Source organism: Calonectris borealis, chromosome 1 (assembly GCF_964195595.1).
Source record: "Calonectris borealis chromosome 1, bCalBor7.hap1.2, whole genome shotgun sequence".
NCBI lineage: Eukaryota > Metazoa > Chordata > Aves > Procellariiformes > Procellariidae > Calonectris > Calonectris borealis.
In genome coordinates, this window is record NC_134312.1 from 116741037 (window position 1) to 116759976 (window position 18940).

General features: G+C 41.8%; 1 protein-coding gene across 4 annotated transcripts in view; it reads right to left on the reverse strand.

Moving 5' to 3' along the window:
• Positions 1–13979, reverse strand: part of URB1 (URB1 ribosome biogenesis factor) — a 59207-nt gene extending 45228 nt beyond the window's left edge. For all 4 annotated transcript variants that reach the window (XR_012676924.1, XM_075171614.1, XM_075171605.1 and 1 more), the window contains exons 1-9: positions 13832–13979; positions 13333–13472; positions 11783–11934; positions 9557–9689; positions 7307–7403; positions 5583–5668; positions 3515–3640; positions 1570–1700; positions 236–431 (exon numbers count right to left, since the gene is read on the reverse strand). Coding sequence is in view for 3 of the 4 variants with exons in the window: in XM_075171614.1 (XP_075027715.1) it covers positions 236–431; positions 1570–1700; positions 3515–3640; positions 5583–5668; positions 7307–7403; positions 9557–9689; positions 11783–11934; positions 13333–13472; positions 13832–13958 (1188 nt within the window). In the remaining variant the exon portion in view is untranslated. The remainder of the gene's footprint in view (positions 1–235; positions 432–1569; positions 1701–3514; positions 3641–5582; positions 5669–7306; positions 7404–9556; positions 9690–11782; positions 11935–13332; positions 13473–13831) is intronic.
• Between the last annotated feature and the right edge of the window lie 4961 nt (positions 13980–18940).

The window sequence follows — 18940 nt, forward strand, 5'->3', positions numbered from 1 at the left end:
TATCTATCTGTAATAAAAGCAATCAAAGGCAGGCTTATCAATCTACTACCAAGTTCTTTTGCTTGGTAACTTTTCTGTAGGTCAGGAATGTTTGACTTTACCATCTTTCCTATTACAATTTTGTGTGATTCTGCATTACTGTTTAACAAAAACAACTTCCATTTTTGGAGGAAAAAAAGAGTATTGGGATTGCAGATTTCTATGGAGAGGTGGTGTGCATCATTCACACTCTTACCTTTTTGAGTAACTTCATATTGTCCATCCAAGCTGACTTCAGTCTAGGAACAAAGGAATACCGGGTCTCCTTAAAGTATCTATTCAATAAATCTGGGCATACTTTAAGAATATTCACCATGAGATCAGCAACCATTTCATCTTCTGTTGCAGTTTTTAAACCGAGCAGGAAGCGCAGAAGTACCACATTTCCTCCCCTATTGAAGACAAAAAAAATACTTTAAGAAAGAAATCCCTATTTCAATACTTCACATGTGACGCTAACTCTGCAACTCCTCTAACTGTTCCTGGGATAAATTCAAGGCAAGACCTCTCACACTGCTGGCATAACTTGAGTTTATACTCAGAAAAGTAAGAACTTAATTTTCCTCCAGGTTTTCTGCATGACAAAGAGTAATTACTTTTAATTAAACCCACAATGTTTCAGAAATATTCTAACCAAACTTCACAAAGCTAAAAATGTAGAATTAAAACTTAATATTAAACTTGGAAGTATTTTTTGCGGTCTTTCAGTCCTCTTGTTTAAGTTTACTTCTGTATGTCCCTAAACAAAGTGAGAATACCGCAGATACCAGACAAATACCAGCTAAAATTTTGCTCAAAGCAAGAAACAACCTGCTCTAGCACCACTCAGTATCAGTACCTGCTCCTACAATCTAGTACCTTCTTTGCCCAGCTGATGTGATGAACTCACCCTATGAGAACCCCTCCATGGAATTACAAGAGTCTCAATTATTTTCTCTATCAGTTATAATCTTAGTGCACACATATTTTAACTAGTTCGCAAATGGAAACAGTAGGGCAAATAGGTGCTTCCAGATCAGGTGTTGCAGGCCAAATTCTGGCACTACTAAAATCAATGTTGACATTTTGCCAAAATTTGGGATAAACCACACCTGGTTCTACAAAATGTAAATTAGACTAGGTATTTTACTACCATCTGGTTTACACTGCAGCTCTGATGCTTTATTGTCACCTCAAAAAAAAAAAAATCTATGGTCCAAAATCATAATTTACAGTAAGAGACTTGTTATCTAGTTATTCACGGCGATGGCTCAGAGAAACACAATCATTGCCTAAGCCCTTATGAACAGGGCAGAGCACTCTCTACTCTAGTACACAGAGGTATAAGGAGATCCAAGAGTTTGACCTTGTGAAGTTAAAAACAACAAAAAAAACCCAACATATTTATTTCTTCTGCCACAGAAGAGAGAGGGAAGCAGAATTCAGTGAAGTTACTGGCAAAGGCCTGCAAGGGCAGACAAGATAATTAGTGAGGTCTCTCTTGTTCCTAGCACAAAGTACACATACAGTCTCATCTGTCTGGTGACTTACTTGCCAGAAGTTCCAAGACTTGGATCATAGAAAGTTATGCCATGTTTCAGAGAGCAGCAGAGGTCCATTAAGAAATTATGAACAAGTTCCCGTACCATCATCTTTCCCATCTCTTCAGAACCTTGAGTCATCTATAAAAATCACAAAGGAGTAAAAAAGGCATATGATTTTTGGTGTCACAGAAGAAAATCTTACATCAATTTCACTCTTCTCTAAATTTTATGAAGCTCCTTTTATACAGAAATGCTAAAAGATAGTTTAGCTTTTGTTCAGATTAACAAGACAAATTTCAGTTTCTGTATTAAACACATTAAATATTACAATATTTTTTGTTTCAAGGAAAGCAAACCAAATGTACCAAATTTAGGTACATATGTACTATCTGCAGGGCATTACTGACTAAGGGCTTTTTGCTAAGAAGCCAGACAGAAGAAGATAGAGAAAAGTCAAGCTAAAGAAAAGTAATGATATAAAACTTACATAAATTGGGCAAGGTCATCCTGGGACTTTGAAGCCAAGGATCTAATATTTAATCTGAAATAACCAACTTTCAACCTTACAGGCCAGGTTCACTATGAGGAAGTTCAGAAAGACCAAAAAAATCATTGAAGCCTTCAGCATAAAGCACGTGAAATAAGCATGTTTATGTTTTCTGGGCCAATTTGGCAAAAGACGGAACAACTTTAATATAGGGCAAGAAAGCTGGATAGCTAACAACGCACTGAATATGCCAACACTTCAGAGAAAGGAGGTGTGGCATCAATGCCGTTACAGTCACCATACAAAAATGGAAGAAGTGACTAAATACCCATGTCAAGCAAAAAGAACAAAAAAAAAAAGTGAACCCAGATTCCATTAACCTTTTACAACCAGCACAGCTCAAGATCCCTACGAATGAGAAGTCCCTTGACAATTGTGGTTAGGAAGTCACAAACCATATGACTCACAAGGACTGCATGGAATTGTAAGAATTTAAAATTACTCAAAAGTGAAATGCACGTTTATTAATAGGATCATAGATCTGCATAGCTCCGAAGACACCTACTAGAAACAGATCTCCTCCGAAAGTTGTTTACAATACATCAGGATTGGAATGGCATAGGCATAAACATCCAGTAGAGGAAGTGTAAGAAGGCAGTTGTTCACCGTTAGAAGTTTTGAAGAAGAATGGTTGGGCTTCTAAAGATCCAGCGTTAATCAACACAAAGGTGAAAAGTCTGCAGCCAAAACCCCGTGGAAGCATAGAAGTCTTTCTACTGCTTTGCATTGGGCTTACAGCCATGCCTTAGATATTCTCCCAGTGAAAGGGCGGGGGGAAGAGATTACATAATTAAGAAAAATAAAAAAGCAAAAATGTAACCTATTTATGAGGAGAAGAGGACAAAACGTCTGCAGTACTAGCACACACCCACCAGCTGCTGCCCTGATCCTTGCCTCACCTATGATTTTAGGAATGTGATTTCATGGACCAGTAGAATCAGTAACAGCTCAGCCCTCAGAAACACTGCCAACCTCTCAAACAATGCAAGCTGAAAAGGCTGGCAACCATCTTGGGAGTTTAGCTCTCATATCAGATCAGCGTGTAGGATGGGAATGAGGCATGTGGTAAGAACATTGCTTCTGATATATTCACCTACAGAGACACAACTGTACCCAGGCAATGGAATATGGTACTCGCACCCAAAAGCCCCAGTTCTCCCTGGTTCACAGATCTGCACCACAGTTCTGGCAATCAGGGAGGGGAAACGAACTCTCTTCCTCGAGCAGTGAGAAGCGGCAGAACGTCAGGGTTTCTCTTTAAGTAGCCTCAGCAGATACCTCTTCTTGAGCTCCCAGTCACTCTAACATTGATGAGCTATTTCAAAACCTGTGGGCTCCAAGAGGGGAAAAAAAAAAAAAAAGGCAGAACAAGGACTAGGAGTTACAAAGAAGTAAGTTACCAGACCTTTAAATCCCCAGGGCTGACATCAGTAATCCCATTCCACCGGTAAAGTGAAGCTATGTGAATCAACACTTCTGCAGTAAAAAAGCGCACCTTCTGGGTTTTGGTGATATTTTTATTTTGAACCACCTGGAAACAATGAGAAAAACAAACACACAAACAACTCTTCTATTTATTGCAAGTTATCACAAAATAATGGCAATTAGCAACATGCTCCATTCTTCTAGTACACACACAGCTCACTCTCCTCACTACAGCAGGCAAAAGGTTCCGCCTGTCCTGTTAACACTTCTTTCACACGCTCCTGCTCCCATCTTGATATGGTTGAAGCCATAGGACTCTACAACTTCTGCAAACACTGCACAGGCTGAACAGGACAGACTTTCAAGCTCAACTAAAGAGCATGGAACGTATTCAGAGCAGCACAGCCACAGACTAGGATCATGGAAACCTGCTGGTAGAGATGGTAGAACCTGCTACAAATAAAGTTTGAATGAAAGGGAAAACATGGTGGAGGAAGTTCTCAAAAATCCTCCTACTGTGTTCTCCTGTCCTCATTTTTATAATTCTCATTTTCCTGGCTAAACTGAAGGAGTCATACCATACGTTAGGTTTCATCAATAACATAACATACATGATGCATGATTCCCACATTGGAAAAGCTTCATTTAGAAAACAAAGTTTCAAGGAGCTTTATTTTACATTTAAATGCTAGCTTTTTTCTTCTTCTTCCAAGGTTATTGCAATAGAAAAATGAAAGAATATTTTTGGCTTTAATTTGTCAGTTGTGAAAAGCCTGAGTCTGAGGCAGGCTCTTACGGTTACACTCTGAATTTGAAACTATTTTTTCTTCATTCTCTCAATTGGTCATACAACAGTTTGTGCAACATTGCTACAGTAATTCAAAACAGAGATTCAAAAATCATAGACACTGGAACTAAAAACATTTTTAAGAAAACTTTTACAGAAATAAAATCTCTGGTGCAGTTGCTGTACCCACAGCAGCAATAAGCTGGTGCATCACAGTGAAAGAGGCACAGCCATGCTCAGAAGCTAAGGAACAACAGAGCACAGGAAAGGCAGCTGAGACTAAACCAACTCTCACACCTTTCAGCAATTCCTGCTTTCAAGTTTTCTGTCTCAACCCTGCTGTACCACGAGGTTATTTCTGTCTGCTATGAATCAGAAAAAACAACTTCAAAGAGGAGCAGACTTACCTCTCCAACAGTACTTTCTGATAGCAGGTGGAATGTACCCGTTCTTTTTCACAAAAACTTCTCTGATCTTGGGAAGACAATTTTATGATCAAACCTCCCTTTTCCTCTACCCCACCAATAAATAACTTTGATCGAATTAATCTCCTGCAGCAGAAACGTTGCCATCCCAACATAACGAAGTCCAAAGACCAGATAATCAGGACCACAGGATGTGGCCTCAATGGAGCCCTGCCACGACTGGTTGGGGAACGGTACCACAGACCCTTCAACTGCAACCAGACATCTCCTAGAAACTCGTTTCATGTCACAGTCTCCACACTAAAAACACACAAAATCCTTTTTCTCCTGGAAAGAAGATTGTATGTCATTACCTAGTTCAGAGCTCACAAACCTAGTCAAATCTAGCTCATCTCCCCATTTCGGAATGAGACACATTCATTTACAGACCAATCTTACTGTCACTGGAAGCACCAGACTCCAGTTCTTTTGACCTTCAGGCTTGGCACTGATGCAATCACAACCCATGAAACAATCGGTATCTGTTGGACACCACACACTAAAGATGAGCTGAAATTAGCATCTAAGTACAAGCTATGCAAAGACTTCCTTTAAAAGAGGGCATTGGAAAAGCATAACAATCTCCAGTCCTGAAACAGTAATATAGCCAAGCTATCAACCTCCAATCTCCAAATATTATCAGTAATGGACACAGTGACAAACTTTTAGCAGCAGCAGCAGCACAGTGCCAACATCTTAAAGAGCAGTACATTTTATGAGAAATTACTGCAAAACTGTTTCCAGCAGCAAAGAAAATAGAAAACAAGAGACAATGCAGTATCAAGAGTATACCATACCTTAGTTCTCAGTGTGGAAAGTAGAAGATTGACAGTAGAAACTTTGTCTTCCTTTATTTCAGAACGAAGAATATCTGGAATGAAATCTAAGAAGACATTTCAAATGTTAAGTGAAAATGTGAAAGCTATTTTCATACTAAAATGCTTCAGGGTATTCATACCCATTTCTCTTCGATGTCATATTATTTACCTTGCTGTTATATTTAAGGATGAACCAAAAGGCTGCGATCAAGAGTTCAGAAGGATGGTGTGTCTGTAACTACAGTGATGAACAACTGATGCTGCCAAACCTACTCCCATCGTAACTAGCTAATTTGCCAACTTGGTTATTAACACTTATTGCAACAGCATCTGTCAACTTCAAATATATTTCAGGCCTCAATGTGCTGTGCAGTATTTAAACTTGAGTAAATGCCTATCTTTTCCATTGAAGGACTCACAACTGTTTCAGTGAGTGATTCTCAAATGTTTGGAGGTTACATCTCCAACGACACGCATCATCTTTTGGCTCACCTGTGCATCCCAAAGTTAGAGAACTTCAGTTTACAGAGAACTTCAGTATCTTACAGGGGAATGAAAGCCAGCTGTGCTGACTGGGTCTAGGTGTGCACTGCCATTCCCTGTCCTAAAAGAACTGAACAACTGTGAGCAATTAAAGGAAATCAGCAGTGCCCAGGGTAGCACGAACAACAGAAGTAAATAATTATGGCCTGTTCTCAGTCCCTCACCACAGAAGAAATTAATGGCTGCCAGCTAATGGCTTCTTTTTCTTTTTTTTCAGAGTATTACTAGGTCCCTTCTGAATTCTTTCATAATCTTACCAAGGGTCTCAATTCACAACTTGAAAAACATCAGCAGTAGATTTCAAATCACTAAAGTCAACAGAAGTTTTACATTATCTCCAGCACATAAGGGATCAAGTATTGATCAACTGTATGTAAGATTTAACCTTCTGGACCCTCCTCTTCATCAGTTCAGTTTGACCCCCTTCTCTAAGACACATAGGTGTAACATACTGCTGGACTGCACTCCCCTGTAATGCCTCCATAAAGGATGCAAAGGACATTACACTGGTCTCCTGAATCATTGACAACAAGCAGTCTAACGGAGTACACAACAGTTGTCCTGCATGAGAATAGAAAGGAAACCAAAGTACGCACAGTCTTTAACACTTTTTAAAAAATTTTTAATGCAACGCCATTGGAATAATCTCCCCAGGGAAGTGGTGGACTCCCCAACATTGGACATTTCTAAGATTTGGCTGGACAAGGGTGCTGGGCCACCTTGTCTAGACCGTGCTTTTGCCAAGAAAGGTTGGACCAGATGATCCCCTAGATCCCTTCCAACCTGGTATTCTATGATTCTATGATATCCACTGTTACTGTGTTATGAGCAAGGCTGGAGGCAATGAAGTTTTTTCTGCTTATTGAATCTATGGCCTCAAAGCTATATTACATTTACTTTTTTTACATCTGTGTCACCAAGGGCTTCCTATTTTTCCAGAATTTTTGCAGATAGCAAACATTATTCTCAAGCAGAAGAGGCATTCACTAGAATTCTGAAGAAGTTTAAAGCTTTTCAGGTAATAAGATTAAAAATATGTATTTTGTATCTTATTAGTGTTGTTTAACAGGTTCACATTTTGAATCAGCTCATATTTATTATCCCATATAAAAGACTCTGCCTTAAAAAGAAAAAATAAAATACAAGCAATTGTGAAATACCTTTTAATTCCAGCACCTGTGTCAAGATTGCATTGTCACCAGCAATTAAAAAGGAGAGAGCAAACTGAATATAGGCCATACGGACATCAGTTCTCCCCTAAAAAAGATAAAAGGCACTGTTAGCATACAGATTGTACACAACCACAAAATTAATACTGCAGAAGTTGATTATCATTACAAGAACTATAAACACTTAAACGAAACAACTTCTATAAACATGTTGCACATAGCCATACACATATGTATATGCAAAACATCCACAGTATATTCGTTTGAAAAACTTCTTGCGTTAAGCAGCTCACAGTCTGTTAAAGTTAACATCAAAAAGGAAGGTGTCCTAGTTCACATATTTTTCAATTCTCAACATACCACATAGGCCATAAATAAAAAAAAAGAAAATGTTAACGGTAGTTTCGTACCAAACCCTGTACACAGATCACTGAACATCCTCACTTCTGCACTGCTTGGTACACTGGTCAATTCACAAAAACATTCAAGAATGGTAATGACAGTAGTGCTGCTGCAATTTCTTACTATACAGGCTTCCAGAGCAGTGCCAGTCTTGGGGACTCCTGCTGCTCGTTGCCATCTTTGAGCTGCAGTGCATTACACACATCTCCCAGCTACCACAGCTGCTCAGGGAGCTACCCGGGTCATGCAACTGAGACCGGCTGAAAAAAAAAAGCTCTTAAAAAGGGGCTAGTATGTTATAAAACGACAAATTCAGGCACAGTAGAAGTAATGAAAGCTTTGCCTGGAAAAGGATCATAGGATATGAACATGACTTATAATTTTTTGAAACTTACTGTGCAAAATTAAGTTGCATGTAAAAATGCCTGAAGGAAGATACTGACTACGCTAAACATAAGGCAGAAGTGACTCATGAAAGGGTTGAAAGAAGAAAAAAGAGAAAGCAGTAAGATTTTGCTGTAAGCTTTGGGCCTGATATTTTTGTATTAAAAATCCACCTCTGACAGCCAGTTGTCGTAATAATTTCACTGAAAGCTGAGCAAGAGTAAGATCTTCAATCGGTTTCTGAAAACTTTTTTCCTTGTACTTTACTTGCATATCTAATAAGCTTGTGGTCAAAAGACTGCCTACATCCAAGCATTTTAATTTAAGGAGTGGAGGTACTCCTAAAGACAACTTCTGCAGTAAGGTCAAAAAACATGAAATCTGACATTCCCAAAATTCTTTATATATAAAGCAATCAAGTAGAAGGCAAAAAAGCAAACACACATATTTCTCCCTGAAACCACCTTTTACAGTCTCATTTGTCACCACAGATGGTACAAACCCAACACAAATATACGCATTTATTCTGCAAGTCATCTTTAAAAACTAGAAACAATCTATCAGCATTGAAAATACTGTTGGATTTATTATACACTTATATTTGGAATGAAATATAAATATTCTTGTTCTGAAACACTGGTTCAGGTCAACCCTGATTATTTTTAGCAAACAGAGAGGAAACACGAAATAGTGTTCCTTTTGGAAAAAGAGGAGTGACTTTTTCTACTCACTCGCGTATCTTCCTTAAGGATTTCCGCCAAGAGATTGTTTAAACCTCCTGGTTATATTTGCAAATGCAATTACTCTGACTATACTAGTACTGGGCAAAATCCTCTCTCCATTTCTACAACTGCAGAACCTCTGTTTATTTCAGTGGGACCAAACCGCAATCCATGCATTGGAAAAAAGACTGAGCTCTTCCTAAACACATGACTGAATAGGTTTCAGAAGTTCACCATCACTTTCCCTTTTAGACATTAAAAGGGTAGCCCACAGAAACGATACATTCATATTTCACCACATTTCTTATTAGAAACAGACAAGGCACTTTGATGTTTTGCAGTAAATTCTACAAAGCAGCGTAAAACCAAGGTTATCCTAAGGAGCTCACCATCCTGACAAGATGAGGAAGACCAGCACGGGTTGGAAAACAAAGCCAGTTATACCTCAAGGGTGCAGGCCAGCTCTCCCACTGTTGCAGATACTCAGAAACATCTGCTGGGGATTTCCTATATAAGTAGATGGGAAGCCTTGCCCCATAGATCAGTTCTGCTGCCAATTAGAAACAATCAAGAAGCATTTCAGCCTGACGCAGGACAGGAAGGAAGAGGTAAGTTCTTTCAGATGAAAATACGACTAAGAGACTTTGGCAACAGCTTAGTTTTAAATACTTGGCAGAAGAAAACCGATGGAGCCATGGTGTAGCATTTCGTGGCACACAGCAGCTTAATTTACCTTCTTACATCTTTTTTTCAATAATCCAGGCAGAAACTTATTATTGAAATCAAAATGGCTATACACATCTCTTGCTGAATCTGGCCCCTGAGCCACCATTGCTGACAACAGGGTAAGGCACGCTCGGCTCATCCTAAAACAAAAGGCAGAGGAAAACCTGCAGGTTATTTCCAAGACGACAGTTATACAAACAACTGAATCAAGAGATTAAAATTTAAAGAAAGACCTTTTTCCTGTAAAAGAAATCACCCCACTCCACCTGCAACATCCACTCAAGCCTTCAGGAGTTTCAGGCATGAAGCAGTTCTGAGTCAGTCCCAACACGAGCAATCAAGATAGCCGTTAGGAAAGTATCCCCGGTCATGCAAAGCTCTCGCTGCAGTTGATGGGAGCTTTAGTTGAATATGTAACCAACCATTTTAATGACCATCACAATACAGATTTAGGCCAAACACACATTATTCCACTATTCGTAAAGAACTTTGATCTTTGTTAACAGCCTATTTCTACAAGCATATTTCTTGGATAGAGCCCCCAGTCCTGCAAATGCTTATGTGTTTTACTGCCACAAACAGGTCCGTAGGAGCTACAGCTGATGCTAAAGTTAAGGACACACACACCGCAGGCCAAAATAAGACTGCATTTTTTGTGTTTTAGCTGAATGACAGAGGTTTTCTTCAGTTTAAGTATGCAGCGTGGTCTTGTCATGAACTAAATCCCAAGATCTACACTCAGTTTTGATTCTTGCTCGCTGACCACTGGGAAAATTTGCCTGAGAAAATAGAAAAGAATTTAAAACAACCAAACCCATTATTTTAGGCAGTGATAATGGCAACTGGGAAGGAGGAGAGAAGGAAGAAGCGAAAAAGGAACGCCTGTTTATATTCTTCCCAAAAATTAAGCTGTAAGAAGAAGCTGGATGTTCACTTTATAAAGTAGGATAAAAGGAAGAAAGTGCCAAAAATTAAGAACTCCTATATAATAGGAGTTTGCCATTTATTTCAATGGGAACATGACAGGGTCATCGGGTACAAGTCTGCAGACCTCCATTATCTGAATAGCCACCACCCATTAAGGGTTTTGGAATCTGTCCGTCATGTCTCATTCATGGACAATCTGCAAGAAAGCCATATGATTAAAGCAGAGATCCCATCTACACATACCACCACAATAAAATCCCTTTGCACATCGAGGAGGTAGCACAGAAAAAGCAGAGCATATACCATCAGAATACCATCAGAAATCTGCAGCCTCCTCTATGCAGGTTCTAGAAGGATTTCTCCAAAAACTGTAATCTTTAAATGCTTAATAAAAAGTGCAGATCTTGCGTAATTTCAAAATTTATTTTACAATATACCTATACCCTCGTATTTGGGGTTCTATGTACAGTTAAAATGCTTGTTGCAATAAAATCAACCGAGTGGTGCAGGAAGCATGGTTGTGTCCATAAACTGGAAAGCAGAAAATGCTTTTCTAATTCTGGCCTGTCCAAAGACCGAAAGACAAGTCATTGGCCTCGGACAAGTCATTTGCAGTCTCTATTTTTTTCTCTCCCTTCCTCTTCCTCACAGGTTTGTATTAAAATTTCTCTGGCACTTGGAACTTCTCTCACCCTGTCCACACAGCACGAGAAATTGTTGTATAGACTGGACTAGATAACACACGAGTGCTTAAATCGGCCTAAAGTGGCCTTAGATTTAAGAGATAGGAAAAGTTACAGAAGAAAAGCCAGTCTGAAAGAAAAAATTCTATTATAAACATGGAAATATGACTACAAAAAATACAGGGAAATAAAACACTCAAGAGCAGCTTTTTGCCATCACAAGATAGACTGCTTGGCCTCTGTGAACTACAAGAAAGCCTGTTCCTCCCTGTTCCATGCAGTACATTTCACTTCACAAACCAAGTAGCATTAAAACAATAGGACTCAAGATACCATCCACTCTACCTCTCACTAGGGCAGGCACAACCAATGAAAACTACAGCCTCAGGAAAGTTAGGAATAGCATTAGATTGTGTATTACATCAGTGCTTCCACCTTGCAAAGACTTCCATGTGCAATTTTATGAAACGTGGAACAGTACCATTAAATAAAGGAGGATTATTAGCAATAAGTCAAGCTGAATTTTGGAATGATTGTACACATGTGCAAGACCCAGACAGCCCCTCGGGATCAATTCGGAGCAACCGACAGAGATTCTCTGCAACAGTACAGAGAAGACTTACCTGTGATTTTCAGAATACAAAGCAGCATAGACCAATCTCATGTAGGAATGAATCAACTTTTTGACTATGTTCATTCCCACAACAGAAAAATGGGAAAGGTCACTGGCTGTCCTCAGTAAAATGGCTTCTAGAGCTTGAAAGATTAACAGCATCTGTAAGATATAGAAATATGTTAATATCTGCCAATATCAGGTATGGCTTGAAATTACTAGCTGAGCAAACAGTAACAAACATCATTAAAAAAGAGTAACCCCACCACAAGAGGAAAGCTTCCACACATGAAGTTGAAGTTAACTTCTAAATTCTCTACCAAATTAATGCTTCCTCTTCTAAAGGATTAGTCCTGAGAGTGCAAATTTTCAAGGAAGCCCCTATACAGATACTATGTGAAAGACTAGAGAACCACAGGAGGTCAGCTGACTCCTCTTTTTTTTCAGTTGCTAAACTCATGCAATTCAGTAGTAGGGAGGGACAACCTCCACTGGAAGCCCAAGCCAACGTGCTGACCGAAGGCCTGTACAATCCTGGACAAATGAACTGAACGCAAAAAAGGGTCCCCCTCACACGTGAATTGAGACCGACACGCATGATTTATCCGCGTATGCACAACAGCCACTTCTGGGGATGCAAACACCAACTGCAGAGCAAATCTCAGCACAGGCTGATGGATCTTGAAGGCCCTTTTCCAGCTGGAGGCCAAGGCCTAGGGCTAATGAACCAACGCTTCAAGAGACAACTGCTAGTAAGTGCACAATGAAACATGCTAGAGAAAACCATCTGAGCTGCTCCAGTCTTGCAATTAACTCCTTCTAGGTGAATCCAGAGTCCACACAGCAGTGGGACTGTATTGATTACAAGTATTAGCCTCTATTAGTAAAAGGGTCTTGACGAGAGCATGGCACTGAACATGACACAGGTCATCATTACACACACAAAAATGATAATCTAAGGCAAAGACCAACAAGTGGAAGTTTAAAAGAACACTACCCAATTTTACGTTGTAAGCAGATTTAAGTTAATAATGCTGCCCCAGTATTCACAGTGAAAAGAATGTTTTAATTCTTTAGTTCATTGATCATATTATGATGAGGAAAAATTGTGTTCAGCTCAGATGAGAAAAACGAGGTCAACTTTACCAGTGGCTTCCTACAAATACTTATGTATCGGGAAGATGTCTAGTTATCTAAAAACAATTACTTTCACTGGACTATTTTTTTTTGTTTGCTTAACTTCTTCTGTTGATCCCCTTACTTCATAAATGGTCTTTTGATAACATTTAAAGAACCTTAACAGCTTGATTTTGGCAGGACTACTGGTTGTGTGTATCATTAAATCCAGGGACATCTTTGCACTGAAAAGAACATTTCCCATTTGACCAGTGCTTCTGCCACCGTGACTTCCAGAAAAAAAAAAACCAACAACAAAAAACCCAAAAACCCAGACCAAATTATGAGCGTTATTTACGCTGCAAAGCATTTATTCGGCGGTTCCTCTCCCAGTCGGGACGCACGCAGCCAGTCACTAAACTGTAACACCCACGGCCAACTTACTTCACTTTCAGGCTTCCTTTCTCCGTCCAAAAGTTTGAATATTTCAGCACACTCCATGGAAATTTTTACGTAGCCCTCCACGACATCATATATTTCAGGTGATGGCAGCGTCTTTGCAACGGAGACGAACGTCTCCAGACCTGCAATGCGAGAGTTTCACCCGGGGTGCCAACGCCTCGCGTGTGACACGCTACCAGCCGCCCCCCCGGGCCCGGACACGCCGGCGCTGCCGCGGCGGGCCCACGCCGGACGGGAGCAGCACGTGCCCACGGTATAGTAACAGCAATCGTCGTCATCATCATCATCCCCCCGACGTCGCTCTGGGGACAGCAGACGTCTCCGGCTCCCCGGGGAGCCGCTCCAGCGCCTGCTGCGCCGGCGGATAACGCCTTTACCTCACGACCCCACCGCACCGCACCCCCGGGCACGGGCAGAGCCGAGCACCCCGGCCACCCCCCGCCCGGCCCGGTCCCGGCCCGGCCCGGCCCGGTCCTCTCACCCTTCCCGGCGGTGGCGGGGTCCCGCAGCAGCGCCTTGAAGCGGGCGCCGTTGAACTCCTCCTCGCGGCAGGCTCGCTTAGCCGCCGGCGGGCCGGCCGCGGGCACGCCGCGGCGCTTCACCGCCATGGCGCTGCCGCCGCCCCGCGAGGGCCGCCCCGGAAGCGGCCGTGCGGCGGCGCCGCACCCCGGCAGGAAGCGGCGGCGGCAGCGGCCGCCTCCCCGCCGCGGACCCGCTGCCAGCGAGGGAGGTGCGGCGGTGCGCCCGGCCCGGGCCCGGGCCCTGAGCGAGAACCGGCCTCTCCCGCCGTGAGGAGCCGAGGCCCGGCTGCAGCGTAGGGCCACCCCGCGGCTTGCTGTGTGTTCAGCCGGCGGTCCGTGCCGTGCAGGGGCAGCCCTTCTAGCCCCGCCCGCCCCGGGGCCATCTCTCTCCGTGAGATTTCCCGGCCTTGCTGCTCTTCCAGCCTCTGCCCTAGCTGCCCTGCGGCTCTTACAGAGCCCTCTCACCAGCCGCGCTGCCCCGCGGCCTCCCCTTCGCGGCTTTCCAGGTGGAAAATGCTCCGAAACCCCCCTCCGCTGGCACGGGCCTAGTTCTGTGAGGCAGCCGTGAGCACTCGGCCGCTCGTTTCTACTGACGGACCTGTCCCTGTCACACATCGCCGTTGACACTTCCTTGCCCGAAACTGCCCCGCGCGTAGGGTCACTGCATGTCAGACAGCCGCCCTTCCAGTGGGGCGTTCAGTTCGGGACGAAAGAAGGGCACTTCGTACGTGTGCCTGCATAAAAGCATAAACCGCTCTTCACGTAATGTGAGTATGCATTTGGTTGTCAGCACAATCAGTGCCCAAGTTGACAAAAAGCGTTAAAAATAGTTATCACACCTTTTCTTTCCTGCCACTTCTCTCTCAGGATGCTTTGGTCGCCTCATTTGAAGCGCAGCCACACGGTCCTGACTGGTACCACTGAGGGGTGAAAGCTTCTGGGGTAGGGGGACTTCAAAAGCAGATTTCCAGCGCCCTGCAACCGTCTGTCATCCGTCGCTGTGCCCAAGGCCAAGCAGGTTCTTCTCCCCACTGGCATCGCAGTTTCACAGGACTGCAGTCCCATGCAGTGCTGAACTGAGGAGACACAAACTTTGGAGTGGAGGAGGAAAGCACGGGGTGCCAGAAAGCAGGGAGAGGAGAGAACTTCAGATGCTAGGGAAACGGTAAAATGGTTGTCATTGGCAAAAGCAACAGTCATGAACTGATTTCCAATTAACAGGCCATGTTTCCATTACATTTTCAAATCTGTCTGGTTAAAATACCTTATATAAACACTAACGATTATAAACAATGAAACACTATACAAGGGTATTGGTCTCCTGTCAGCCTGTGAAACACATTACTCAAGGTGGCCAAATATATTGTTCTCTAGACTTAAATTGAAACCAGAGGTTTTGCTTTCAGCAAGAGTTATTCCAGGAGAAGCACAGCGATAAAGAGGAATGGAAAAAGTCTTGTTCCAATAAACTGTTAGATATGAAATGCCAACAGTTGAAACAGTAGTGGAGGATAGAGGAGATTGTTACATTATGTTAGTAAGAGAAAATTAAAATCAAGCTAGAGATCTATCCAAAATGGATTCTTTTTCCTATTTACAAGTGATAAATAAAAGCAATATTAATATTTTTATGTTCTTCCTGACATGAGTTTTTGTTAGAACTGTTTTTTTAACTAAATACTGTTAAAAAAAAGTGATCCAGAAGAGGGCAACATTAACAGCCATTCTAGGATTTAGATGGTCAAATGCTTCAATGTTGATGGAAGATGCTGCGATATTTTGAGAACAGATGTGGAGTAAAATAAGGCAAAGTTAGAAGGCACAAAAGGGTAAAATAAAAGGAGTACTGGGGAAAAAAGGAAATGTGAAAATATGAATTGCTATATATTAGGTACAAGGGCCTTTTTAAAGTAACTTAGAAGAACAAGGCTAAAAAGCATCTTAATGCTGCTAGTTAAATCATACTCCAAACTCTGCTAATCATTTATGATATTTCCGGAAAGACTTAATTTTAAGTCTGTAGATTTCAACTATTTTTCTGTTTGTTTTGATAGCAGTTTCATTTGGAATTCACCATCGTATAGCAAATTCTATGCAAAGGCACAATTAAATTCTTCCATAAAATTCTGTTCAGTTCTTCCATAAAACATTATTGATGGTTTGTTCTGGATGATGGGAATCCTTTGTTTCAACCTTACAGTTTTCTTGAAAATTAACTGAAGGTATGCAGATATACAAATGCATTTGCAATTCCAGAAACTGGGGGGACATAATACGGAAAGTAAGTAACATTCTCAAGAGGGAGTTGGGGTTTTTTTTGAGCAGATGAAAAGGAAGGCTAGAGCTAATAGAACTGAAAAATATTTATGTAACACAGCTTTTAAAAGGCTCAAAGCACCCATACTGATACCTTCCAGGTAAAAGTCATAGTTGTCAGACTTACAAGCTTAATCACTATCATCACACCGTATTTCATAGAATAGCTAGTATAAAAATATTACTGCAAAATGCTAGTGAAAATTATTTTAATTTTAATTTTAAATTCAATTATTCTCTCCCCTCGCTGCCTAAGTAGCTGTCATAGGCTTTAATGAGGATGGTGAGGAAGATGTTAGTTCCATTTCAAGCCAGTTTACTTCCATGTTCTTGCTGTAGTGTACTTTGAAGCCCATGTCCTTTTCCTTCTCTATTATATCTATGACAATTTTCCTCCCCCAAGTCTGTTTTTTGGCCAGCTCCATTCATGGAGGTCTAATCGAAGAATGAGACATCAAGCTCAGACAAAGTTCATCTGCTCTGTTGTGCCTACATGTTTAACAGATGTCAGCAGTGAATGAGTCAAGCATTAATTTCCGAGCTGCCCAGTTTTCAGTAAATTGAAATATACTTCTGTGATTCTTGCCAGATGAACATATAATCATATCCAAGATACACATTGCCCCTTTGGCATTTGCTAGTCTGAAAAATAATTCTCAGTGCCTCTCATGAACCTTAGCTCTCGCCCTTGTTCAATGAACAGTTCCAGATACAAAACTAATCGAGCCAAGTGACCCTTTCCTGCATCAGCCATAATCTGACCTCTGAAGCCTTTACTGGCTTGAACAGCATCTAGCCCTGCAGTCCTGCCTAATTTGCCTTTGCGTCCCAAACTTGAACATTATTCCTAGCCCTAGGATCCTCAGTCCTGAAGACAAAATCTCTTTTGGCAGATTAGCCCAGTTCTTACCCAATAGCTTCATCAAGGTCTATCTTCTGGTTTCTGCCACAAACTCTCCCGTCTTGCTCACCCAGCCCCTATCTCTGGCCTTTAGCTGTGGCTCAGCAATACCTGCTATGCCAGCCCTCTAGCTTCAGTCTGTTGATATGAACTTGTACCTTTTCCTAACCATGCCCTGGTGACCCTTACTAAGCTCAGCCTGATCTCCTGGCCTGCAACCTCACAGTACAGACGAGCGACTATCCCTGTGAGTAGAGCTGCTGATGGACCCATACCTAAACAGAGCTATACAGCCCATGCTAATCTCGGATCAGACTTGACCTTTAAAACCACTGATGCTTGGTTTAGCGGAGCCTCTGCCAGTTACAGTACCACTGCACCACTACTGCTCTCAGTGGTGGTATCACTTAATGGCCCTATATGATCTGTGATCCCCTACTCCACACTAATTTTGGTCCAGAGCATGTAGGAAATGCAGTAGTTTCTTATGAATTTTTCATTTGATGTATAAATTAATTATAAAAAGCATTCGGAGGGACTGAATTTCATCAAAAATCACATCTTTAAAACTGTTGTTCTCAATGTTCTTCCATGGTTTACAGAATTATTTCATAGAAAAGTTTCCTTCAGTTTTTCCCAAAATTTCAAGTTCCTGTGTGACGTACAACTGTTTATCAGATCTTTCTGCTTTTCAGCCTTTGACACCTGAGGCATGGAATCACAGAGGGAGAGAGGGTGGATGCTGCCAAGAGGTGGGCTAAGTGTCAGGACCACTTCCTCAACACAGCCTTGCAAGAAGGGAATATTCCCAACACAGCCCAACACTATCATTTCTTCCTCATCACATGTCCAAATGCCCTGTGCCCCATACTCCCACCACCTTCGCTCTGATCAGCCCAGTGCCAGCTTGGAGATGCAGACATTGCAAAGCTTGAATTCCAGAAATGTAGAAACAAGGGGGCTGGGTGATGCGCAAGAACGGTGTATGGACTCAGGATCTGAGCGGGCAGGCTGGGCTGAGGCAACAACCCTAGTGAAACTGCCCTACAATGCCAATGCCTCTCTGGCATAAGCAGTTACAGCAATTTAGTAAAAGCACAACTTTTTTTGCTCTTGATGCTGAAAAACAAAATGACCCCTCCTCCTCCTCCAGTTTCTTAGTTATTTCAGCTGGAGCAGCACTTTTCTGAATAGCTAAAAGAGTGCATTTTAAAACCTGACTAATGACAGTTTATCTTCCCTACCATTACCCTAGAGCCCTATTGATACCAAAGGACCCAACTCGCCTGCGGCGTCAGCAGTACAAACATGCATTAGCACCAGGGTTTTGAGCCAGGGCACAGTATGAGTTGGGAATCAGGCTGCTTGCCCAGATGCTGAAGATGGATGGAAAGATCAGAAAACAAAGAAAGAGGACAGAAGAGCAGGAAGATCAGTGAGCAGGCTGGGATGAGCTAGAGGAGGTATAAGCTAAAAGCAGCTATGGGTGTCCACTTGTGATAAACTGTATAAACCCTTTAGTTCAATGGACAGCACAGGACCTTTGGCACTGCGGGATAGTTACATCCAGAGGCGGAAAAAGGCTATCTTCCATGCGTACTGAAATCCTTCCCACCTTCTATACATGGAATAATCTTCAACCATCATCAAGCCCGAGTTAGTTTAACCACAGTCACTGAGCATCTCTTCAGAATTTACCATGGAACCCTTACGGTCCTTAGAGGAAAAGCGAGCACATAGAAACAATGCAATATTATTTTCAAATTTTGTTTTTTGCTTCTAATTTTGGTATGCTGAGGTTGAATTAGTGTGAGGTCTGGATCTTAAAACTGTTAACTCTCACTGAATAGAT